Consider the following 25,431-nt stretch of genomic DNA (forward strand, 5'->3'; position numbering starts at 1 on the left):
ATGGCATCTGGTCCCATCACTTCATGGGAAATAGATGGGGAAACAGTGGAAACAGTGTCAGACTTTATTTTTATGGGCTCCAAAATCACTGCAGATGGTGATTGCAGCCATGAAATTAAAAGACGCTTACTCCTTGGAAGGAAAGTTATGACCAACCTAGACAGCATATTCAGAAGCAGAGACATTACTTTGCCAACAAAGGTCTGTCTAGTCAAGGCTATGGTTTTTCCAGTGGTCATGTATGGATGTGAGAGTTGGACTGTGAAGAAAGCTGAGTGCCGAAGAATTGATGCTTTTGAACTGTGGTGTTGGAGAAGATTCTTGAGAGTCCCTTGGACTACAAGGAGATCCAACCAGTCCATTCTGAAGGAGACCAGCCCTGGGATTTCTTTGGAAGGGATGATGCTAAAGCTGAAACTCCAGTACTTTGGCCACCTCATGCAAAGAGTTGACTCATTGGAAAAGACTGATGCTGGGAGCGATTGGGGGCAGGAGGAGAAGGGGATGACAGAGGATGAGATGGCTGGATGGCATCACTGACTCGATGGACGTGAGTCTGAGTGAACTCTGGGAGTTGGTGATGGACAGGGAGGCCTGGTGTGCTGTGAATCATGGGCTTGCAAAGAGTCGGACATGACTGAGCGACTGAAGTGAACTGAAATGAGAAGCTGTTTATATATAAGGGATATTGATCCTAAATCACACACATATTAAAAGCTATTTTGCCTATTAAATTTTTTCTCTTTAATTAAAGACTTTTAAAATACCATATCTGTTGTTGTTCATTTGCTCAGTCATTTCCGACTCTTTGCAACCCTATGGACTGCAGCACGCCAGGCTTCCCTGTCCTTCACCATCTCCCAGAGTTGGCTCAAATTCATGTCCATTGAGTCAGTGATGCCATCCAACCATCTCATCCTCTGTCTTCCCCTTCTCGTGCCTTCAATCTTTCCCAGAATCAGGGTCTTTCCAATGAGTCAGTTGTTCCCATCAGGTGACCGAAATACTGGAGTTTCAGCTTCAGCATCTGTCCTTCCAATGAATAATCAGGACTGACTTTCTTTAGGATGGACTGGTTGGATCTCCTTGCAGTCCAAGGGACCCTCGAGTCTTCTCTGATACCAACTTTAAATTTTTTTCTTTTTGATTAAAGACTTTTAATACCATATGTAAGTGTAAAATGTTTGTCACTCCTTTTCTTTACGGTTCTAACCTTTATATAATACTCAGGAAGCTCTTCTCCTTGCCTAAATAATAAAATATTCTTCCATTTTCCCTTCTGGTACTTTTATAGCACTATTTGTTATCATCAATATCTTTCTTTCCAATTTGAAATGCTCTTTTTTAAAACGCTAAATGCTCACATTCATGTATTTGTGTCTGTCCTCTTTTTTTTTAGGAATCTTTTTGTAACTTATTAGCTTTGTGAGTTTGGTTAAAGTGCCTTCCCACTTGGGGTCTCCATATTTAAGTGAAAGATAATGTCACAGTAACAGTTCCACCTCACGGAGTTGTGAAAAGTAAACCATGATGTGTCAGGGTTCGGCCCCATTGTAAGCACTCAGTAAATTATATTATTGTTTTCATTTTTGCTTATTTTAGGGTCAAGCCACTGGCTTCTAATTACTATAGTAAGTAATCCCTGTCACTAGTTTCTCTTCAAAAATTTCTTGGCTGTTCTTCCACCTTTATTTTTCTATTTGAATTGAATGTCAATTCATCAAGCTCTGAGAAAAACAAATGAAAAAAGAAACAATTGAGATTCTGATTGAAATTGCATTCAATTTATATATTAAAAGAAGAGGTTTGACATCTTACAGAACTGAATCTTCTCCTCTATAAACAGTGTAACTCTCTCCTTTTTGAGGTTTTGTTTTTTGCTCTTTAATCAAATTTAAATTACATTGAGACTTAAGCATTGCATTTTCTAGCTTTTCCCTTGTTATGCTTGAGACTGGCCCTTTTCCTTAGGAACAGGTGAAGGCAGCTTTGGATTTTCATTAAACTCCTTAAGATACATTCTCTTTTACAGTCATATAAACACCCCTGGGAGGTGAGATTGAACATTTCAAACTTATAGATGAGGAAAGAAGGACGGAAAGTAATAGTTTTATATATCCATGTATCAGGCATTTCAACTTAATCTAAAGTCAGTCTGTGGCTCAGACAGTAAAGAATCTGCCTGCAATGCTGGAGACCTGGGTTCGATCCCTGGGTCGGGAAGATCCCTTGGAGAAGGAAATGGCAAGCCACTCCAGTATTCTTGTTTGGAGAATCCCATGGACAGAGGAGCCTGGCAGGCCACAGTCCATAGGGTCGCAAAGAGTCGGACAGGACTCTGACACACTAAAGTAGATCTGACGTACATCTACTGTGTTACACCAAAGTAGTAGGTCTGCTACACTAAAGTAGACTAACACGCTGAAGTAGATCCATTATCCCTGTTTTACAAATAAGGAAACTGGTTCTGAGAGAAGTTCAAGTGACATGGCCAAAGCATACAATAAGTCAAGGTGGGGCTCAAACAGAGGGTTTGGGATTCTGAATGAGATGTCCTAAAGACTAGTGGTCACTACTTCCCCTATCCTGTCTCATTGTCTCACACTTGTCGTTTGTCTCAGGAAAGTTGACCAAAACCTTGCTGGTCTGTTTCCCGGGGCAGACTGCTCTTCTCTAGTTTCCAGACTCATCCCAGTGGCCCAGCATGTGCAGCCCTTCCCAAGAGCCAGTCACAGAGGCTTGGCGGATTCTATTGCGTTCAGATGTGACCGGGGGCTTCCCAGGTGGTGCTAGTGGGAAAGAACCCGCCTGCTAGGAGACATAAGAGACATGAGTTCGATCCCTGGGTCAGGAAGATCCCCTGGAGAAGCAAATGGCTACCCACTCCAGTATTCTTGCCCGGAGAATCCCATGGACAGAAGAGCCTGGCAGGCTACAGTCCACAGGGTCTCAAAGAGTCAGACATGACTAAGTGACTTAGCACGCACACATGTCATCTAAATTTGAATGTGGCCTGGATGTCTAGCTATGGAAAGTGCCTGGAAGGATGTCCAGGGTTGGAGGGAGACTGATGGAGGCTAAAAATCCTGTCATACACCTGCACCTTGCTGTTTTGCTATCTGACTGTTGTGGTTGAGAGGCTCTATAGTGAGATTAGGTTGTCAGGTTCATTAGTGCACAACGCAAGGGAGCCACATAAGGGGTGACCGTCACAGAGTGGCCAGAAGGAGCAGCCTAACCTGGAATGGCCCTTCCACTGCGCGTCCTCAGCCAGGAAAGAGCTGCAGCCTTTGCCATCAGTGGGATGTGTTTCTCCTGGATTTGTGTATTGATCTTCCTTTAATAGAAAGTTTATTATTGACCCTTGGTTCTTTTCACAGAAAAAAACATTAAGTACTTGCTTTTTTTGGTTTTCCCATGGTAGCCACTTGGGTGAGGAGGCAGAATTTTAACCTCTTGCTGATTTTGTGTGTGTGTGTTTGTGTATGTATTTGTGCACACATTGTCTCTCTTGTATCTTGAAGGAATAAATCCTGCTCTAGAATCTGGGTCTAGAAGAGATCCCCAGAGGCCAACTGCTCAGGCCTCTGCCCCCAGACAGGTCTTCATCTGAATGGAGACAAAACATTTCTGAATATACCCTGGGTGCATCTGGAGGGTGTAAGGGAACCTGAGTGGGTGGGGCTCTAGGCTCTGGATATTTCATGTTTGCTTGAAAGAGCTGTTTCCCATATTGAGACTTTGAGTAACATTTCATTAGCTAAAAATGCTTCACTCCTATGAAGTGAAAGGTTGAAATGACTGGTCTGTGCTACCTAGGAGGGACTCATATATTCTCTTTTGGAAAAATTTCAGAAATGAAAAATTTGAACCCATTCTTCTTGCTTTCCTAGATTTTTTGGCTAGTGATAATCTGGGGGAGAGAGAGAGAGGCAGGTCTGAGTAACTGGAAGTAGGATGTCTTTCTTTGAAATTCAGCAGGAATTCCTAGAGCTTGTTGGGCTTTCACAGCTCCAGGCTGGCACCTCCTGGAGCTGAGCAGCATAGTCGCCTCATGTGACCCCGTGGGTAACACTGCTCTGGATGGTACTGGACTGGGGATGTCGGACCATGAGACAGGAAGAGATCAGGCCTCCTGCCCTTGGAGCCCATTGTTGTTGTTCATTGCTAAGTCGTGTCTGACTCTTTTGCGACTCCATGGACTGTAGCCCACCAGGCTCCTCTGTCCATGGGGTTTCCCAGGCAAGAGTACTGGAGCAGCTTGCCATTTCCTTCTCCAGGGGATCTTCCCAACCCAGAGATCGAACCCATGTCTCCTGCATTGGCAGGCGGATTCTTAACCATGAGCTATCAGGGAGCCCTAAAGAAATGGTCCTTAACTGCTAAGGTTTGATGGGGGTCAGTGCACAGCATTGTCTTTCCCTGCCCATGATCAGAAGCAATTGAGAGAAATTCAGGCCTCAGTTCAGTTCAGTTCAGTCGCTCAGTCGTGTCCAACTCTTTGCGACCCCATGAATCACATCAGGAAGGTTCAAATATCACCTTTATGACTGGTAAATCTGATCCTAGAGGATGTATTTTATATCTATGGGAAGGTGAGTTTTAAAAAGTGAATACTAGAATCAGACAGACTTATCCACCCAACACAGCTGCTGACTAAAAAAAATTAGTCACAGTCTGAAAGTAGAGAGTTATTTTATTTGGTGGGAATGTTAGGGACTCCAAGTCCAGGAGGCAGAATCTCAGTAGTCCTGAGAAAATTGGTCCGAGGAGGTGGGAGTGGGAGTCAGGTTATATATAAATTCACAAGAAAGAGGGCAGGGAGTCTGAACATCAAAGATTACTGCTAAATTGTAAGGAAAACCAAATATCAAGCTAAGGGATTTAGCGTTCTTCTATGTAAGAGAAGATGCAAGCTCTGGGCTCACTGAGTTCATTCCGTTCATATGTACCTAAGCTATCGAGGGCCAAACCCTGTTTTTTTATTTTTATTTTTTTTGATTTCTCACATCCTGCCTCCACTAAGCTCTTCAGCTCTTCAGCAGTCACTATTAGGGGTGACGGCATTTGCTAGATTGCAGACCCTTTTGGGAGCCTTCATCTACTCAGATGGTAAAGAATTCTCCTGCCAATGCAGGAGACCCAGGTTCAGTCCCTGGGTTGGGAAGATCTCCTGGGAAAAGGAATAGCTACTCACTCCAGTATTCTTGCCTGAGAAATCCTGTGGACAGAGGAGACTGGCGGGCTACAGTCCACGGGGTCACAAAGATTCAGACACGGTTGAGTGACTAACACTTTCATTCACATATGGTGGCTTGGAAACGTTGATGGCTGTGACATTTCTTGCCCACCGATATGGCAGGAAATATTTCATTTCACACAGGTAACACGAGAGAACCACAGTCTTCTCCTGCCGGCTATCCCCCTGCCCTCTGACCTCTCCCCTAACATTTATAGAATGGGGAAATAGAGTAGAATGCTCCCTAATCTCTTAAGACAGCAGAGGAGAAAAAGTGGCCAGGTTACACATGTCCAGTTCTTATCCCCCATATTGCCAACCCAGGGGAAAGGTCTGGAGTGTTACAGTGAAAGATGTCCCTCCACAAAAAACACCAGATATGGGAAAAGGAGGGCTTCCCTGATGGCTCAGATGGTAAAGGATCTGCCTGCAACGCAGGAGACCTGAGTTTTATCCGTGAGTTGGGAAGATCCCCTGGAGTAGAGGACGGCTACCCACTCCAGTATTCTTGCCTGGGAAATCCCTTGGACCAGGTTCCCGCCTTCAACAAGCCCAGGTGATCAGCTGGAGAGGAACTCTTAAAGTAATAGATACTGACTATATGAATTTTTGGCACAAGAAACAAATTTAGATATTGAAAAGGAATGATCAGAATAGCACATGTTTAGTCAGGGAACATTTCTGGAAGGAAGCAATGGGCCATTTGGTAGAGAGATGGGCGCATAGCTTTAAAGATAAAGAAATGGGGGAAAGTTCTTGAGGAGCTTGAACTATGGTAAAATGAAAAAGGCCTCCCAACATGACAAATACAGTGGCTCTCGTGTGACCTGGGAGATGTGACTTAGTGTCAGCAGTCTAAGTGGTCATAAAGATTAGATGGCACAGCCCTAGCTGGAGCAAGTTCGTAGACCCCAGGCCAGCTGGTGCAGCCCCGTGGACGGCCCACGGTGGCAGCTGTGAAGGGAGTGGTTCTGGGGATTCCAGCGAGACCAGGCTCCTGGCGTGAGACAGCGTGAGTGCGGGGCCTCTCTTCTGACTTATTACTGGTTTGATAAATCGGGTATGCTTTCTCATTTACCCAGCTGAAAGAATATAGCTTTTAGCTTAGTTTTCTTTAGAGCAAAAAGAAAAGTGTTTTGTTTTTGTTTTTCTCTTTGTTATATCAGCTAGTATGCAACTGAGAGCTGTGTGTACATAGGCTCAATTTTTCTTGAGTTTTCTGTTTAATTGAAAGTGGGTTAAAATCCACTTTAGGTTCTAAGGAGCATCCTGGGAGGAATAGTAACACAGGCCTTCCAAAAACCATGGATAATTCAGAGACCATATATTTCTTAATTTTGGAATTACTCTGTGATTTTTTTTTTTTTCTTTTCTGGTTGTGCCATGCAACTTGTAGGATCTTAGTTCCCCAACCAGGGATCCAACCCTGGGCCTTGGCAGTGAAAGCATGGAGTCCTAATGACTGGACTGCCAAAAACTCCTAATTTTTGTAAGGTGGATTTTTTTTCTTTCAAAACACATTTTTCTTAGGGTGACATTATGGTGTATTCTAAGAATACCCAGAAACTGGTAGGTATAAAGGGAAGGGACAATAGAGATTTAAAATGAACTGTGGATGAATATATAGACAGTCAAAATTTAAGAAGAACGTAGTCCTGTCTGATCCATTTGCTGCCTGTTTGACCATACATGGTGGGGTTATTCATACTTACATATGAACAAGTAGCAGATATATGAGCTTGTTGCCGTTAAGTTAAATTGACTAATCCAAGTGTTAATCAGAGATGTCTGTCTGTCCGTGTCATATAGTAGAGTTTGTTACGACTATAGGCAGAGAGATCTTGGTGACCAATTGAGAATGTTTTCCACCTGCCTGCTGTCTCCTAAAATAAAACAATAAAGGTCAAATGCTGAGCCCAGTGCCTTGTGCAAAGGAAGCGTCCCGAAGACTTAACGTGGAGAAATATCTACTGTATTTCAGTTTAAAAGAGGTTATAAAATGGTATGTAAAGCAATATCCCAGCCAAATAGTTGTTTAGTTCTGTTAAGCCAGATGCTGTTTTAGGAGCTGGGTACAAGAACTGGGTGGGGTGAAGCTACCGTTGCTTTGTGCTGCATTTGGTTTTGTTACACAGGAGAGACTGGTGCATCTTGCTCTGGTGTCCTCAATAGATAGAAAACATCTATTTCTTTTCCTTATATTTTTTGGGGGGGGAGCCAGAGACTAATTTTGTGCAGGTATTTGTCCATAGATTCCTGAGTAGGTGACCTCTCTGAGAGGTCAGTCACATGAACTCTGCTCATCTTCTCCTTCTGGGGTTTAGGGCAGTGCTTTGAGAGAGCTCATTTATTCCTCCCTCTGGAGACCTCCCTTTCTGGGGAAGCCTTGGCTGGGAGAATCATTGTGGTGATTTTCCTCCTTTCTCAGTCTGTCCTCTTTTGCCATCGTGTTGAACCTTTGAGATTTTTATTCTGGGAAGAAAGACTTAGAAACACAGTTTCTAGCCTACGGTGAATTAAGCATTTGAGTCATATTGATGGGTTCCCAAACCAAATTTTGGCACCGGAGTCTTTAGTAATGGAAATTTGAGTTTTGTGGTCTGCTGACCATGGATGGCTCTACCCAACTGGCCCCCACTCCTGGCTTTGTCTCTATATGCTCTAAGGTAAGTCTTTAGGTCTCTGTGCCTTAGTTACTTCCATAAGATCAGGAGGGATTTCCAACCCATTTTCTAACCATTTGACAAGGGTTAAGAAATCTGTACTTACAGAATTATTTGAACAGGAGAACCTCCTCCACTGAGTAATTACTATGAAACTTTTATTGCAGCAAGAAGAAAAATTAGTGATATAAAACCCCAGAACCTGAAGGAACGAAGCCATTCAAAAAATGAATTGATGTTTGTACTGATTTGTTCCCAAGTCCTTATGTTAGTCCCTCTAATGAGAGTGCAAATTACTGACCAACCTTTTGGTATTTCTTTCAGGGACACCTGTGTGGTTCTTTGTGAAAATTGCTCCAATTCGAAACGAACAGGATAAAGTGGTTTTATTTCTTTGCACTTTCAGTGACATAACCGCTTTCAAACAGCCGATTGAAGATGATTCATGTAAAGGTTTGTAATTCTGATTTGTACAAATACTTTTAAACCTTTTTTTTTTTTTGCCTATAGTGTGACTCTTTGTTACAGAGAATTTGAGGTTGCCACAGCAGTCTCTGAACAAGGACCAAGATTTAAACTTTAATTTGTGTTGGGTAAAGCATCGTATCATTCTTGAATGCATTGAGGGGAAAGAAAGTGAGGAAAAAAAGCTTTGGTTAGGAAGGCATTTTAATCAGTTTCATACCTCTGTAGATTAACCCTTTCCAAGTAGACAGAAGAAGGTAATTGGGCACCTCTGGTATCTTTGGAACCTTTGCAGGTTTTCACGTGGCAGATGTCAGTTACCCAAATGAGCAGCTCATGACCACATTCATCTTACTTCTATATACACTTCTTTAAATTTGAGTTCTAGCATTTTCAGAGTGTTAAAGCAGATTTTAGCACATTGCTACCTCTGTGGTTGATTAAGTCTGTGGCTGGTTAATTCATTGGAAACACGACATTAATGAGGCCAGTGTCTTCGGTAACATTCCCATATGGGTCATTTAATCAGCTCGGGAACCACAGATTTTAGCACTCACCTCAGCCGTATCACATACCCGTATTGTTTGAATAACACTGGGGACCTAGGAGAGGAGACAGCTCAGGATTTCTAGAACAGTGATACTCCTGCAGTGGTCCAGCCCATCAGGCTGTCAAACCCAGAAGTCTGGAGTTAGGAGGTGTCAGAGCACTCTTTTCCAAGATAGCCAAGAGGCCAGGAGCTCTTTCTCGTGGCAGTATTTCCTGGCTGGGCGGCTGATTTTCCAGCTCTACCTGAGACCCTGCTCCTTGCATTTTCTGAGATGCAGCAGAGAGATAGGTGTGAAGTTCAAGGGAGAGTAAAACTGGGGCATGTTATCCTTGACATGACAAAACTGTGATTGTTAAGTGGCAAGAAAGGAAGAAATAAAAAGCTTTCCATGGCTGCTCCTCTGGGGCTGTGTCCTCTGAGGGCATATAAAGTCCTACCACGTTTGGACGCTCCTTTTTATAGAGTTCAGAGCACAGTGCTGTGCATGCCACTGCATCCTTTTTTTTTTTTTTTTTACTATCTATAGCTCAATAAATCAACAACAGCCTGCCTTTGGGTTTCAAGACCAGAGCAGATGTAAATAAAATCTCTCCACTTGTCTCAGCCTCCCGCAGTCTCCTTTCTTCCTGCAGATTTGTGACTCCCTGATTTCTGGTTTCTGACTTGAAGATTTCTCAGTGCAGTAGCCATCACCGGGCGACAGGCTCACTCGTGATGAGTGTCATCCTGTTACCATCTAGAAAGGCCGTTCGCTTTTTTAACTGGGTAAACACATAAATAGCATTTTAAAGATAATCTGATATTTTGACACTTATTTTTGCAACTTTTCTCAGAAAAATGTGAACTAGGGGATGCAGTCGAGTCAGAATGTTTTCTTATCATCACCACTGGAACATTTTCAGGTGATGTGAAGGGATTGTTTAGCAGGAAGGGCTGAGTCAACTTAGAGCACCCCCCACGGGGGGTGGGGTCCACATGGCATTCTCGGGGAGCCTGAAAGAAGAGATAAATCAGACTGATGCAGGGAGACTCACTGAGGTTTATTTTTCAGGCATAAAATGCTCCACTTCATTTGTCCTGCCTCACTCATGCCTTTCCCTTGTGCATACAAGTTTGTGTACACACACGCACACCCTATTCCCTGTTAGCCAAGGGAACCAGATATTAATTCTCTTTGTCCATGAAATACATAGGAGTAATACGCAGCTTGCTTCCTAAAAATTTAAAATATACACATGTATGCACAGACACACAAGTACACACTCTCTGTCCCTCAATATAAGAATGCAGATAGTGGATCATGTTTAATGTTTCCTCCAAGACGGGACTTTATAAGCCTGTCCGCTTCAAATGCGATGGCAGATATGTTTAGACTTTCCCGCTCGTCATGTCACCATGCCCCTGACCCACATGGGTTTGGTGGTCTGTTCAGGACGAGGTCAGATTTTATACTAGTCTGTTGATGATGGAAGAACATGATAATTCTCCAGGCCTTGTTCGTTGTAAGTCTATAAACTGCAGTTCTGGCTGCAAGGGTCCAATATAACGGTGGGAAAGCATCTTGTAGATGGAAAACACACTGCCATGGGACTGGGTGATTCTCCTGACTTGACATTTGTCCTTGGAAGTGTTCTCACGTTGCGAGATTCCAGCCGGTCCAGCTGCGCTTTCAGTGCAACACCTCAATTAGCATAAAAAGTCTGAGTGTTGGTGACCCAGGCTTGCGTAGAATGCATCTTTAAAAAAAAAAGATGTATTTATTTTTGGCCACGCTGAGTCTTTGTTGCTGCACAGGCATTTCTCTAACTGCGCTGAGCGGAACGTCTCTCTAGTTGTGGTGTGAGCTCGTTGTGATGGCTTCTCTTGCTGTGGAGCACGGGCTCTGCTGCGTGTGGGCCTCGGTGGTGGTAGCAGGTGGGCTCCATCGTTGCGTTTTCTGGGCTCCACATCATAGGCTCAATAGTTGCAGCACATGGTCTTGGCTGCTTCATGGCATGTGGGATCTTCCTGGACTAGGGCTCAAGCCCATGTACCCCGCATTGGCAGGCAGATTCTTTACCACTCAGCCACCACGGAAGCCCATAGAATTCACTTTTGAGCTGTAATGGAAGGACGGATAATTGAAACCCCCAGAAAATCCCCAGGTATTTGCTCCTTAGCATAGCAATATGAGATGTTTTCCCATTAAAGTCAGCTATGCTTAAATTGTCTTTAAAATGACTTCATTTTTTCTGATGGCTTTGTGCCTAATTTTGGGGCTTAGGAGTGGGATGGGTGTATCCTACAGTAATTCGAGAAGCCAGTTGGTGCCTGACATTTTCCGATGAATAGCCCACAAAGGGGAGAACACATAGGATCATTGGTGATAGACTGTTTTAGCATCTGACACAAAGTAACTCCCCTTTGCGCCTAAGCTCCAATCACGTGATGGGCCCTGGTTCCACTCTAAGCCCCCTCCTTTATTTAGTGTATCAGTTCTCATGACACTTTTCATGAATTATCTAGACCCCTGATTGCCTCATCTCTTCTTTCCTGTTCACCTTTTGGCTGTTTCCCTTGTTCTCTGATAAAAAAAGTGCCCACAAATGGCATGGAGCAAGGGGATGAGAGCCAAGCTAGGTTTGCTGTTTGGTAACAGCTCTAGTGTGTGTGCATGTGTGTGTGTTTAAAGGCTGAAGGAGAGAGTAGGTGGGAATTCTTGGTTGAAAGGAGACTCAGGGACGCGCTGGGGTTTCATTTGTTCCCCATCTCTTGCTTTTCTGTTAATGTGGATAATTGCGAGTGGGCTGCAGGGTGTTTTTCTCTGTTGAATCCGCCCTTGTAAACCAGGCAAGTGGGTAGAGAAGAATTAGAGTGTAGGGCTCAGAGGTTTTTTCCACATTGTTCACCCCACAATGAGTCACCCCTCTTGTTTGCTCTCTTACCTCACGGAATAATCTCACATTAAAGGAGCGAATTCATTTTCAAAGATCTACACATTTACTTCTAAATTCAGGGTTAAAATTGAGCCAAGAGTGGACAAAAAATGAATGTAAAACTCTGAAGGAGATTTTTAAAGGCCAAAGATATAGAATATTCAGGGCTGAAGGTGCTGGCAAGCTGCCTTGACTGCTGACCCTTCTCCACGAGTCTTCACGTGGGGTACATATGAGGTGCTCTCAGGGAAGAGAGAGGGTAATAGATACAAAGCACAGGACCCCCTCCCCCTTCAATAGTCACATTTTCTCTCTCTGCACTTTGGATGACGGGAAGGTGATGATGTAGTGACTTCTGCTTGAAGAAGCCATCCTAGAGTTTTGGGTGTTGGTACATCGATAGGAGAACGATCTGGGGGCAGGAAGACTTGAGGACCCCTCGGCAGTGTCCGCACTGTCTGGTGGTCTGCTGTGTCCTTTGTTCCTTGCTGGGTGTTGGGTTATGGCGCCAGCTCCTCTCAAGGACCCCGTGGCTCTTCAGATCAGGATGCGCCTGCGTCCTGGCCTCCGTCCCCCAGGGTGCTTTCAGGAGCCTCTGCAGCTTCTGTTCCAAGTGCCCCCACGTGCTTTCCCAGGGAGGGGCCTCTAGGTCTGTGTTTTCTAGTATCTCTGGACTTGCCCTGGGAGGAGCTGGAATTTCAACTCCTCTTAGAACCATCTCTTCTGGCCTAGGGAGGATACAGGGATGTATGGGCTAAAGCAGCCTAGTGGGGGACTCACCCCAGCTGAAGCCAGTAGCCAGTGTGTGTTCAAGTAAGGGAGAGAGGGTTGTCCTTACTGAGAATGGAGAAAGGACTCGGTGAATACTTTCTAGCTGCTTGTTAGATTGTAAACTGCGTTCCCCTTCTCCTGTCCTTCTCCATTCATGCTTCCCCCCCGCCTCCTGTTCACCCTTCTCATCTTGCCTGATCGTGTGATGCTTTGATCACCCCCTGACACACCCAGCCCTACCTGCCATGTGGTGACCTTTAAGACAGAGCTAGAAGAACCCTGAGCTGGGGATTTCTTCATCTGAGCTCAGTTCCCTGTTGAACTCCCAAATGGGATATAATTGGAAGGGTGGGTGCAGAAATAACTCCTAAAACTGAACAGAGTTTGTAAAATAGGCTACTTTTCCTTTGGGACTTTATGTCTATTGGAAACCCAAATAGAAATAGGACAATGGGAGAAAACAATTTGTTCGTCATCCACGTTTATTCAGCATACACATTTACTGGGTGTCTTTGGGGATGTTTAGCTTTATGATCGACGCTGACCCTAAGGAAATGTAAGACAGAGACCCTGCTCCTTATAGTCTATTTGGGAGATGGGCAGACAGGTAAGCAAATAAGAACAATGAAGCCTAACCAATAATCTAATGGGAATCTGCCTAAGGCAAATAGGTACATGGGCGGGAGCCGGTGATTCGGCTGGGGGTAGGTGGTGTCAGGGAAAGGCTTCCTTGAAGGCAGAGGGTCTTCCAGCTGCCTTATTTTCCTTGTGGAAGTGACTTCCCTTAACAAGATCACCTTAAGCTCAATTCTCATTGAGTTATTCTCTCCCAGCTGGCCCCTCGGACAATAGGAAATTGACATTTTCCAGCAGTGTTTTTCCTGACGCTCTGCTGTAAGGGACATTGTTGGTTCAAATTGTACATTTATCTTCTGCCAAACCCATTTTCTTCTCTTCTGTGTTTTCTTAAAATTTTTACTGACGTATAATTACAGTAGTATGTAAGTTTCAGGTGCACAGCAAAGTGATTCAGGTATATTAATATATGAATGTATATGCATACACACTCTTTTTCAGATACTTTTCCTTTATAGGTTATCACAAGTGAATATATTTCCCTGTGCTGTACAGTAAATCCTTGTTGTTTATCTGTTTTGTGTATGGCGATGTGTGTCTGTTGATCCCATACTCCTAACTCCTCTCCGCTGTCCCCTTTGGCAACCATAAATTTGTTTTCTATGCCTGTGAGTCTGTTTCTGTTTTGTAAGTAAGTTCATTTGTATCTTTTTTTTTTAGATATGACATCACATAAGTGACAAGTGATGTCATGTACTTGTCTGTCTCAGTCTAACTCACCTTCTCACATGTTTGCAATCTCATTGTATGGCTATCACCCCAGTCATCCTAACCGGGGACCCAGGGCCCACTTGGATCGCCTCCTCTCTCCTTCTGCAGTCCTTGCTTCTGCCTCTGCAGCTGTTCTCAAATCTCCCCTTGTCTCCTGGCTCAGGCCACAGCACTGGTCCAGGCCCTCATGGCGTCTGGGATTCTGATTGGTCTTCTATCTGTTAACCACTCCCACACTGCCATTCTCTCCTAAAATGGCCCCACCATATTTAAACTCCTTTACTTGCCATCTAGGTTCTCGCACTTAAGTTCTTCTTGGTCTGACCCTTGACGACCTCTTTAGCATCACTTCAGGCCACTGCCTGCATTCTCCTCCCCTCTGCATGCCATGCACCATTCATCTAGCTATTTAGAAGCTCTTCCTTGTCACTGACATGTTACTCTGCTTTGTGATTTTTCTGCCTTCGTGGGTGCTGTTCCTTCTGTGTTGGATTGTCTGTCTTTTCTTTCCTGAGTTCAGCTGGCTCCTACTCATCTTTGCAAAGTTTGCTCTAGTATCGCTTCCTGTGGGAAGCCTCCCTGATAGCCCAGCCTGGATTTGTTATGCCTTCTCTGGACAGTTTTGGCCATAGCATCCTGTACTCATGAGTTGCAGAATTTAGCTTACTATATCATGGTTTTTAATTTACTTATCAGCTTTCTGTACTAGAATACAAGCCCTTTGAGGCCAGAATCTGTACCTTACTCATCTTAGCATCCCTGGTACTTGGCACTTTGATGGTACATAGTCGTTATGTTTGGAATTAATATGTGAATGAATGATGTTCTTCCATCTGGCTCGGCATGATTCCTATTATAAAGTTTTTGGGGCCCAGAAAGAACAACTTGGGGGTGGAACTTGGGAAAGGACTTATTGCCTCCCTTCAGAAGAGGCAGAGTCTGCCCGTCCCGGTAGAGATGCGATGGAGGGTTTCATGCTGCCTGTCCGTTTCCCCATCCAACACCCACTCGCCTTCCTGTGCCCTTCACAGTCAGTCGAGAGCAGAGAATCAGGGCTAGAGTGAGGGACTAGCTTGGGCCTGGGGAAATGCCCAAAAGTCCAGGAATCTTTCTTTTAATGTTTTGTGCCATGCTATCAGATGGACCAGGATCCCAAGCCCTGCCAGGCAGGGTCTGGGATATCTGCCTTGCCAAGTCCCTCTTATCCTTGGTCCCAGAGTGCAGATCATGGTGGAGGTGGTGGTGGTGGTGGATGGGTAGGACTGAGTGGGGGGTGTGCAGAGCCCTTGCTGATGTTTACATGCACAACTATTTTCCCCCCACCTGGAAAATATACTTTCTTCTCCTCTTGAAGAGCTTTGCAGAATTCATTTCCCGCTTTGTTTTGAGCTGAAGGTGAGCCTGACTCCGAAAGAGACTTTAAAATATTCTAGCCCATGGTTCACACAAGCGAATTCCAATGAGCACTTTCATAAATGGCTGATTTGGGGGAAGATGTCAAAGACCCCTGGAGAGTCTGGGCTGTCCCCTCCTGTCAACACCAGCGGGACTCCCCGCAGCCCGACCACCGTGAGCCTCTTTTCACACTGACCCCAGCAAGTCCCAGTTCTTAATGGCATTGGGATGGATGAAAATGCCACTACCTTTTTTATAGCCCAACACTTCTGGAAGAGATAAAAAGACCTGATTTGCTATTCTTGCTATATTGACAAAAATTTGTACAGATTATGATCCTTAAAGGTTGTGCAGAAAAAAAAAAAAGAGCCATCATTCTGGTTGACTCCATTGTCCTCTGAATTCTCAGTCTGTCTTGGAAAGGTGCTCCAGGGTAAAATGTGGTAAATGAGATTTCTGCTACTAGGCAGACTACTTATAACCTCTAAAGGATAAAATATAATATTGCCTAGTCTTGCTTTTCACTGTCATGTAGAAATAGTTGCATGCTCTGTTTATTTAATGTACACCCCCATCCAGGTCTTTGGCGCTTCCTAGCCCACGCCTGGTTTGGAGAACCCCTGCAGGCTTTCAGGGGTCTCATGAGACAATTGCCGTGGTCATAAGCTTGATGCAGAAGGTTTGTTGGATGTTGGAATGGACAGTTGTCTCTGGGGATCTTTAAAACATCCCTCATGCATCTTAAATTCTTAGTAAAGATCACTTGTTCATTTTTGATTTTGGAGTATGGAGTGGGAGGATTAGAAAAAGACCAATGTTTTACTTCCCCTGGAGGAGCTAGTCCAAAGGGCCAAGGAGGCCTCAAGACTGTTTGTTTAGTCCACTACTACTTGGAGTGCTGAACTTAGTTTGCTTTACCAGGAAAATGCACCCTGCACTTAGAGCGTGCAGGTTGAGTGTTTTAAGTTCCACTTTACAGATGAGATAACTGAGGCCCAGGTGACTTAAGCAATTTGTTGGTGGTCACAAGCAAGCAGATTTGGGACTTATATCCGTATTTCTTTACTCCAAGTTCAGTGCTAGGCTCATTGAATTTCTAGTTTTAAGGGGACCTACATGCCATCAACTATCCTTCCCTAATCCCAGAGCAGACTAAAATCAACCACTATTATCTCCCCACCTCTCCAGGGGTTAAATTCATTTCTTATTCCCCTGGCTTTGGAGAATGTAGTACATGGAATGACCATTTGTCTAGTTTGTCTAGTTATTTAAAACCTAGAACCAGCTTGGTCTCTGCTAGGATCAGACGCCATGGGGCTTGCGGACAGCCTGAGCCGTAGATTCAGAGAAACATCTCGATTGCCTGGTATTATCTGGCAGAAAAGCCTTGGGCCAGAGTAGAGTGATCTGGGTTTTAGACCCTTTAACTGCCTAGACACTCTGTGCCTCGGTTTCCCTATTTGTAAAACAATGCTACTATTAAAGCCTGCCTTCCCTACACCACAGAGCTATGATTAGGATCAAGTGAAAGTACAAAGGAAAAGCCCACCGCTGCCCAGATTTCAGCATGTCCAGGGGCTTCTCTGAGCAGCAAGTTTTGATGGCGAGGATGGCCGAGTGACTCATGGGTGCACAAGAGGGTGGAAATCTGCATCTGATAGCGTAACTTGTGGTGTAAATGTCCAAGTGCCTCCAGGACCCAAGTGAACCTGTCTCTCCTGTCTTCCGCATGCTCCAGGCTGGGGGAAGTTCGCTCGGCTGACCAGAGCACTGACGAGCAGCCGGGGTGTCCTGCAGCAGCTGGCTCCCAGCGTGCAGAAAGGCGAGAACGTCCACAAGCACTCCCGTCTGGCCGAGGTAAGGGCAAGGGCTTAGCTCAGCTTAACCCTCCCCTCACTTCAGAGGGTCCCTGGGCTGAGATAATGGTCCACAGGGAGGGTGCTGGCTTGGACGGGACCTGCAGGACTCTGGACTCTTGTCTTGGCTGAGCTGCACACCACAGTGTGTGACTCTGGGTAAGTGAATTAACTCTTGTGAGCTTTGTACTTTCCCGTATGTAAAAGGGAACTGCAAATTCCATTTGAAATTGCTTGAGATAAAAGATGTCAATTGACTCTCAGGAAGGAGATAGTAGTGCCATATATATGAAGGGGGCTTTACTTATAAACCTTTGCTGTTTGGGCAATGAATACTGTTATAGGAAAAGAAGATACAGGAAACAAAAAGAAAGAAAATAAAAATCACTTAGAATCCCACTAACCATGTAACGTTGTTATAATTTTTGTGGGCTTGCCTTAACTCTTCTTTGTATTTAAGAAATATTCTATTTCCTCAAGCCTAAGCAATGTATTTTTTTACTTTAATGGAGTTGAGATGTATCTAAGAATCAATATGTGCATTTAAGGTGGCTTATATTGCCTTTTCTTCATTTTATATAATTATCAACATGTGGAAAAAAAAAAAAAGTGAAAGCATTAGTCGCTCAGTCATGTCTGATTCTTTGTGACCCCATGGACTGTAGCCCACCAGGCTCCTCTGTCCATGGAATTCTCCGGGCAAGGATACTGGAGTGGGTAGCCATTTACTTCTTAAGGGAATCTTCCTGATCAAGGGATCAAACCCAAGTCTCCTGCGTTGTAGGCAGATTCTTTCACCATCTGAGCCACCAGGGAAGCTGGATTATGAAAGTTTTCCTGGATAATAAATATACTTAATATTACTGTTGTTTCCATAACCTTTGTAGTAAGGAAAACTCATGGTGGTGGTGTTCTTCCTTTTGCTGGGACAAGTGAGAGTCTGGGAAGCCTGGACAAGATATTTGATCAGGCTCAGTGCACCCCCATGATTACTGTCTGTCTTTGGTGGTTTTGCATGCAAACCACTCTCATCTCCCTTTGGTGGTGCCTGGTATTTTTCCCAACTAGACCAAGTAAGGTCTAGTTAATTAGTAAGACCAATTAAGAGATTACACCTTCCACACAGCACATTTCCATCATACCCAAAGATGACACGTCTTGGCTGTCTCTCTGCCTGGTGGTGGCCCGTCAGTTCTTAATCTGTGCGCAGAAGGCAGGGTGCTTCCTGACTTGCCTCTTGGCTCCCATACCCCTGAGGGAGACGCTCCCAGCGTGGTGCAGCTGACAGTGGGTGCTCTGCACATGTGCACCGAATGTCTAACGAATTGACTACAGAAGATGTCTGTATATGTATAGCAGCCAAAAGCTTCTGCCCATAGTGGGAATGGGGGACATTCACTTGTGTCATGTTAGAGCAGGTGAGACCCTGGATGATGGTAGCGTCATTTTTATCATGACATAGGCTCATCTTATGATAAAAAAAAAGGAGACCATTCAGCTCACAGCCTGCACTCTGTCTGTCCCTGATGCTGCTCTTGGTTAATAAAGTTCCCTCCTCTCACGCTGCTCTCCACCTGGCTCACTCCCATCCAGCCACGTTCCAGCTGTTCCTCTTACAGCACAGGCTTGCTCTGCCTGTAGCTATCTGTGTGCAGCTCCTTCACCGATGGCAAGTCTTTGCTCAAATGTCATTTTCTTTTTGTGACTATCTGTGTCGGTAAGAGTTACAAGAACTAGTAGGATATTTATATCTGAAGAGATTGATTGCAAGGAGTTGGTTTATGTGGCGGTGGGGGCTGGCTGGACAGGTACAGAATTCACAGGGCAGGTTGGCCAGCTGAAAACTCTTGCGAGGAGCTGATGCTGAGGTCCATGGATGGAATTTCTTCTTTCTCAGGGAAACCTCAGTTCTGCTCTTAAGGCCTTTCAACTGATTAGATGAGGACCACCTAGATTATAGAGTGTAATCTCCTTTCCTAAAAGTCAGCTGATTGTAGGTGTCAATCACATCTACAAAGTACCTTCACAGAAGCACTTAGTGTTTGATTAAACAACTGGGTATCATGGCCTAGCCAAGCTGACACATGAACTAACCACTATGCTTTATTCCTTGTCAATTTGGCACCTGTACACATTTCCTTAAACCATGTTTAATCTCCAAATAAAGAGAAAAGTTGAGCACCGAAGAACTGATGCTTTTGAACTGTGGTAATGGAGAAGACTCTTGAGAGTCCCTTGGACTGCAGGGAGATCAAACCAGTCAATCCTAAAGGAAATCAGTCCTGAATGTTCATTGGAAGGACTGATGCTGAAGCTGAAACGCCAATACTTTGGCCACTTGATGGGAAGAACTGACATTGGAAAAGACCCTGATGCTGGGAAGGATTGAAGGCAGGAGGAGAAGGGGATGACAGAGGATGAGATGGTTGGATGGCATCACCAACTCGATGGACATGAGTTTGAGTAAACTCTGGGAATTGGTGATGGGCAGGGAAGCCTAGCGTGTTGCAATCCATGGGGTCACAAAGAATCAGACACAACTGAGCGACTGAACTGACTGAAAGACAATAACAAAGTCATACTTCCACCTAATATGATCCTCTTATCTTTTTAAATTAAACTTTTAATTTTGTATTGGAATATAGCTGATTCACAATGTTGTGATATTAATAGTTAAAGGTGGACAGCAAAGGGGCTCAGCCATACATATACCTGTATCCATTCTCTAGCATATAATCAAAACATACCAACCCTCCCCCAGAGGAGGATGCAAAGTCCTTGGATGAGATCCTTGACATCCTGTAACTTAAACAGTGTGATATAAACTTAATTCCTATCAGTATGTCTTGTGTTAGATGATAAAGGAATAAGAGGGAAGAAAATAAAAGTAATAAATAAAATAAAGTAAATTGCCTATATATACACACACACACACACATGCAAACATTCATAACAAAATAAGAAATACTCATAACTCTTAATCCTCTCCTTAACCTGCTCTGTTATTCTCCACTTAACATCTCCCGATATACTCTGAAATTGAAATTGTTAGTCACTTAGTCGTGTCCAACCAACTCTTTGTGAACCCATGGACTGTAACCTGGCTGGCTCCTCTGTTCATGGGATTTCCCAGGGAAGAGTACTGGAATGGGTTGCCATTCCCTTCTCTAAGGGTCTTCCCAACTCAGGGATTGAACTCAGATCTCCTGCATTTCAGGCAGATTCTTTACCCTGTGAGCTACTAGGGCAGCTATACAGTTTACTTATTTATTGTACTTACTGTTCACTGATATGTCCCAAGCATTTAAAACAGTGTTTGGCACATAGTAGATGCTCATAAGTGTTTGTTTTTTTTTTTTTCTTAATTGATCAAATGGATAAAAGAAAGGAAATGATGTTGGTGTTTTTGTCTACCTGTCTGGCATGAGTAAGTGCTGATTGACTGGCAATATGAGGCAAACATCTGGGTCCTCTCCCAGGGGCTAGTAAATTTTAATTAGCCTGGCTAGAGGCTTATGGATTTTATTGATCTTTTCAAAGAACCAACTTTTGGTTTTCTGGATTTTCTCTAATGGTTTCCTGTTTTAAAGTTCACTGGTTTCTGTTCTAATTTTTTTTTTCCTTCTGTTTAGTTTGGATTGAATTTACTCTTCTTTTTCTAGCTTCCTAAGATGGAAGCTCAGTTTATTGATTTTTGATCTTTCTTCTTTATTAATATATTAATCCTATAAATTTCCTTTTAAACACTGCTTTCACTGCATCCCACAAATTTTGATAGGTTGTGTTTTCATTTTCAGTTTGTTCAAAATATTTAAAACTTTCTATTGAGATTTTTTTCTTTGATCCCATGTATTATTTAGAAGTGTTGTTTAATTGCCAAGTATTTGGTGATTTTCCAACTGTCTTTCTGTTACTGATTCCTGGCTTAATTCCATTGTGATCTGAGGGCAGACATTGTTTGATTTCTATTCTTTTAAATTTGTTGTGTTTTATGGCCCAGTGTGTGGTCTATCTTGGCAAATGTTGCGTGTGGGCTTGAGAAGAATGTATATTCAGCTACTATTAGAGGAAATAGCCTATAGATGTCCTTTTTAGCCACTTGATTGATGGCGGTGTTGAGTTCAACAATGCATTTACTGATTTTTGCCTGCTGGATCTGCATGTTTCTGTTAGGGGCTGTTAAAGTCTCTAACTATCATAATGGATTCATCTATTTCTCCTTACAATTCTTTTAGTTTTTGCCTCGTGTATTCAATTCTATCAGTTTTTGCCTCAGGTATTCAGTTCTTTCAGTTTTTGCCTCAGGTATTTAATATTTTGATGCTCTGTTGCTTGGTGCCTATGTATTAAGGATTGTTATGTCTTCTTGAAAAACCAACTCCTTTATCATTATCTAATGCCATTCTTTTTTTTAATTTATTTTTTAATTGGAGGATAATTGCTTTACAATGTTGTATTGGTTTCTGCCATACAACAACATGAATCAGCCATAATTATATATATATATCCCCTCCCTGTCGAGCCTTCCTCCCTTCCCCCATCCCACTCCTCTAGGTCATCACAGAGCATCAGGCTGGGCTCCCCGTGTTATACAGCAGCTTCCCACTAGCTATCTATTTTACACATGATAGCCCAATCAAAAAATGGGCAGAAGACCTAAATAGATATTTCTCCAAATAAGACATACAGATGGCCAATAAATACATGAAAAGATGTTCAACATTGCTCATTATTAGAGAATGCAAATCAAAATTATAATGACACCAATGAGAACGGCCAACATTAAAAAATCTACATATGATAAATGCTGGAGAGGATGTGGAGAAGACAGAATCCTCTGCACTGTTGGTGGGAATGTAAGTTGATACAGCCACTATGGAGAACAGTATGGAGGTTCCTTAAAAAACTAGGAATAATACTACCATATGACCCAGCAACCTCACTACTGCATATATACCCTGAGAAAATCATCGTTGAAAAAGACACATGTGTTGTAATGCCCTTCTTTATCCCTGATAACTTTTCTTGCCGTAAAGTTTCTGGTCTGTCGGAAATGAATATTGCAACTCCCACTTTCTTTTGCTTAGCATTAGTATGGTAAATCTTTCTTTACCCTTTTTTTTTAATCTACTTGTGTCTTTGTATTTAAAGTGGGTTTCTCGAGTCACCAGTCCAGGTTCGATGCACGATACTGGATGCTTGGGGCTGGTGCACTGGGACGACCCAGAGGGAGGGTATGGGGAGGGAAGAGGGAGGAGGGTTCAGGATGGGGAACACAGGTATACCTGTGGCGGATTCATTTCGATATTTGGCAAAACTAATACAATATTGTAAAGTTAAAAAAAATAAATAAAGTGGGTTTCTTATTGACAGCATATAATTGGGTCTTATTTCTTGATCCACTTTGATAATCCCTGTGTTAATTGGCCTATTTAAATCATTGACATTTAAAGTGTTTATTGTCAGATAATCACTTTAAAATCGGCTTAAAGTTGGATTAATATCTACAGAATTTGTTGCTGGTTTTTATTTGTTGTCCTTGGTTCTGTGTTCCTATTTTGTCTTCCACTTTTTTTGCCTTTTATGGTTTTAACTGAGCATGTTATATGATTCTATTTTTTCCTCTTTCCTTAGGATATCAATTATACTTCCTTTTTTACTTTTTTTTTGTGGTTGCCCTAGAGTTTGCAGTAGACATTTACAGGTAATCCAAGTCCACTTTCAAATACAGTCATCCCTAGATATCCACAAGGGATTTTTTTCCAGGACCCCTCACAAATACCAAAATCCATGGATGCTCAAGTCTTTTATATAAAATGACATGTGTTTGTATATAACCTAAGCATATCCTCTTATATACTTTAAATCATCTCGAGATTACTTATAATATCTAATACAATGTAAATGCTCTGTAAATAGTTGTAAATATAATGTAACTGTTGTGAAGATAGTTGCTGGTGGAGCAACAAATTCAAGTTTGCTTTTTGGCACTTTCTGGAATTCTTTTTCTGAGTATTTTGATCTGCACTTGGTTGAGTCCACAGGCATGAAAATCATGGATTTAGAGGGCCCGCTGTAAACTGTGGGTTGGGAAAATCCTTTGGAGGGAGAAATGGCAACCCACTTCAGTATTCTTGCCTGGGAAATCCCTTGCACAGAGGAGTCTGGCAGGCTACAGTGTGTGGGGTCGCAGAGAGCTGTACATGACTGAAGCGACTGAGCATGCATACCCTGCAGTAACACACTGCTTCATGAGCAGTGCTCCTCTAATTGTTCTGTCGTGTCCCTTGTATTATTCTTGTGATTCACTTATCCATAAGTGTACATAAGCACTTATACACACACACACACACACACACACACACACACACAGTATCACACCATTGGTGCTGTTACTTTGAACAAGCTGTTACCTGTCAGATCAATTAAGAATAAGAAGAGTTTTCTTTTACCTTCCCTTATTCCTTCTGCAGTGTGCAGTATTCTTTTTAATTAAGTAGATCCAACTTTATGACTGATACTACTTTCTTTCTCTCTGAATATCTTCTTTATACGCTTCTTGCAAAGCATTTCTGCTGGCAACAAATTCCCTCAATTTTTATCTGAGGAAGTCTATTTATCCTTTCACTTTTGAAAGATAATATTCCAAGCTATAGAGTTCTAGTTTGGTGTTTGCTTTTTCAACACTTTAAATATTTCAGTCTACTCTCTTCTTGCTTGTGTGGTCTCTGAGTGGAATTATGGTGTAATTCTTATCTTTCCTCATAATAGGTTATGATTTCCCCTCACCCCCACCAGCTACACACCACCCCCCCTCACCCCTCCCCCATATTCTTTGAGGAATTTTTGTTTGATTTTCTGCAGTTTGAATATGCTATGCCTGCTGCTGCTGCCACTGCTGCTAAGTTGCATCAGTCGTGTCCGACTCTGTGCGACCCCATAGATGGCAGCGCACCAGGCTCCTCTGTCCCTGGGATTCTCCAGGCAAGAACACTGGAGTGGGTTGCCATTTCCTTCTCCAATACATGAAAGTGAAAAGTGAAAGTGAAAGTGAAGTCACTCAGTCGTGTCTGACTCTTAGCGACCCCATGGACTGTAGCCTACCAGGCTCCTCCATCCATGGGATTTCCCAGGCAAGAGTGCTGGAGTGGGGTGCCATTGCCTTCTCCGATGCTATGCCTAAGTGGGTTTTTTGTTTTTTGTTTTCATTTCTTTTCATTATCTTGCTTTGTGTTTACTGAGTTTCCACTCTCTGTGGTTCGGTGTCTGACATGAATTTGGGGGAAATTATCTGTCTTTAGTGCTTCAAATATTTCTTCCATGTTTCCCTTCTTTTCCTTCTGTATTCCCATTTCTTATTTGTTACACCTTTTGTAGTTGTCACACAGTCCTCAGACATCCTGTTTTACTTAAATTTTTGGTCTTTTTCTCTTTGCTTTTCAGTTTTGAAGGTGTCTATTAACATGTTCCCAAGCTCAGAAATGCTTTCCTCTGCCATGTCCTGTCCACTACGGAGCCCATCAAAGGCATTTTTTATTTCAGTTACAGTATTTTTGATCTCTATCATTTCTTTTTATTGGAGAATGAAATGGCAACCCACTCCAGTGTTCTTTCCTGGAGAATCCCAGGGACGGGGGAGCCTGGTGGGCTGCCATCTGGGGTCGCACAGAGTTGGACATGACTGAAGCGACTTAGCAGCAGCAGCAGCATTTCTTTTTGGTTCTAAGAATTTCCATCTCTGCTTACATTTCCTGTCTGTTCTTGCATGCTGTCTATTTTATCCATTAGAACCCTTAGCATATGAATCATATTTATAAAAATGTATGGTCTGATAATTCCAATATCCCTGCCATATCTAGGCCTGTCTCTGTCTCTTTAGACTGTGTTTTCTGGCTTTCAGTATGTCTTGCCACTTTTTGTTAAAATCCAGACATAATGTTCTGGGTAAAAGGAACTCAGGTAAGTAGGCCTTTAGTGTGGTGTGAGATATCGGGGCAGGGCTCGGGTGTTTCCTAGGGGCGCTAGTGGTAATGCCTGCCGATGAAGGAGATGTAAGGAGAGGGGCATTTGTTCCCTGATTCGGGAAGATCCCCTGGAGGAGGGCATGGCAACCTACTCCAGTATTTTTGCCTGGAGAATCCCTGGTGGGCTACAATCCATAGGGTTGCAAAGAGTTGGACATGACTGAAGCGACTTAGCATGCACACAAGATATCGGCGGGAGAGGAATC

General features: G+C 43.3%; 1 protein-coding gene across 2 annotated transcripts in view; it reads left to right on the forward strand.

Annotated features, from left to right (window-relative positions):
- KCNH1 (potassium voltage-gated channel subfamily H member 1) overlaps window positions 1-25,431 on the forward strand; it is a 448,093-nt gene that overhangs the window by 54,668 nt on the left and 367,994 nt on the right. For both annotated transcript variants that reach the window (XM_061383594.1, XM_061383597.1), the window contains exons 4-5: window positions 8,227-8,355; window positions 17,084-17,202. In XM_061383594.1, coding sequence (XP_061239578.1) covers window positions 8,227-8,355; window positions 17,084-17,202 — 248 coding nt within the window. The remainder of the gene's footprint in view (window positions 1-8,226; window positions 8,356-17,083; window positions 17,203-25,431) is intronic.

The sequence above is a fragment of the Bos javanicus genome, chromosome 16 (assembly GCF_032452875.1).
Source record: "Bos javanicus breed banteng chromosome 16, ARS-OSU_banteng_1.0, whole genome shotgun sequence".
Classification (NCBI taxonomy): domain Eukaryota; kingdom Metazoa; phylum Chordata; class Mammalia; order Artiodactyla; family Bovidae; genus Bos; species Bos javanicus.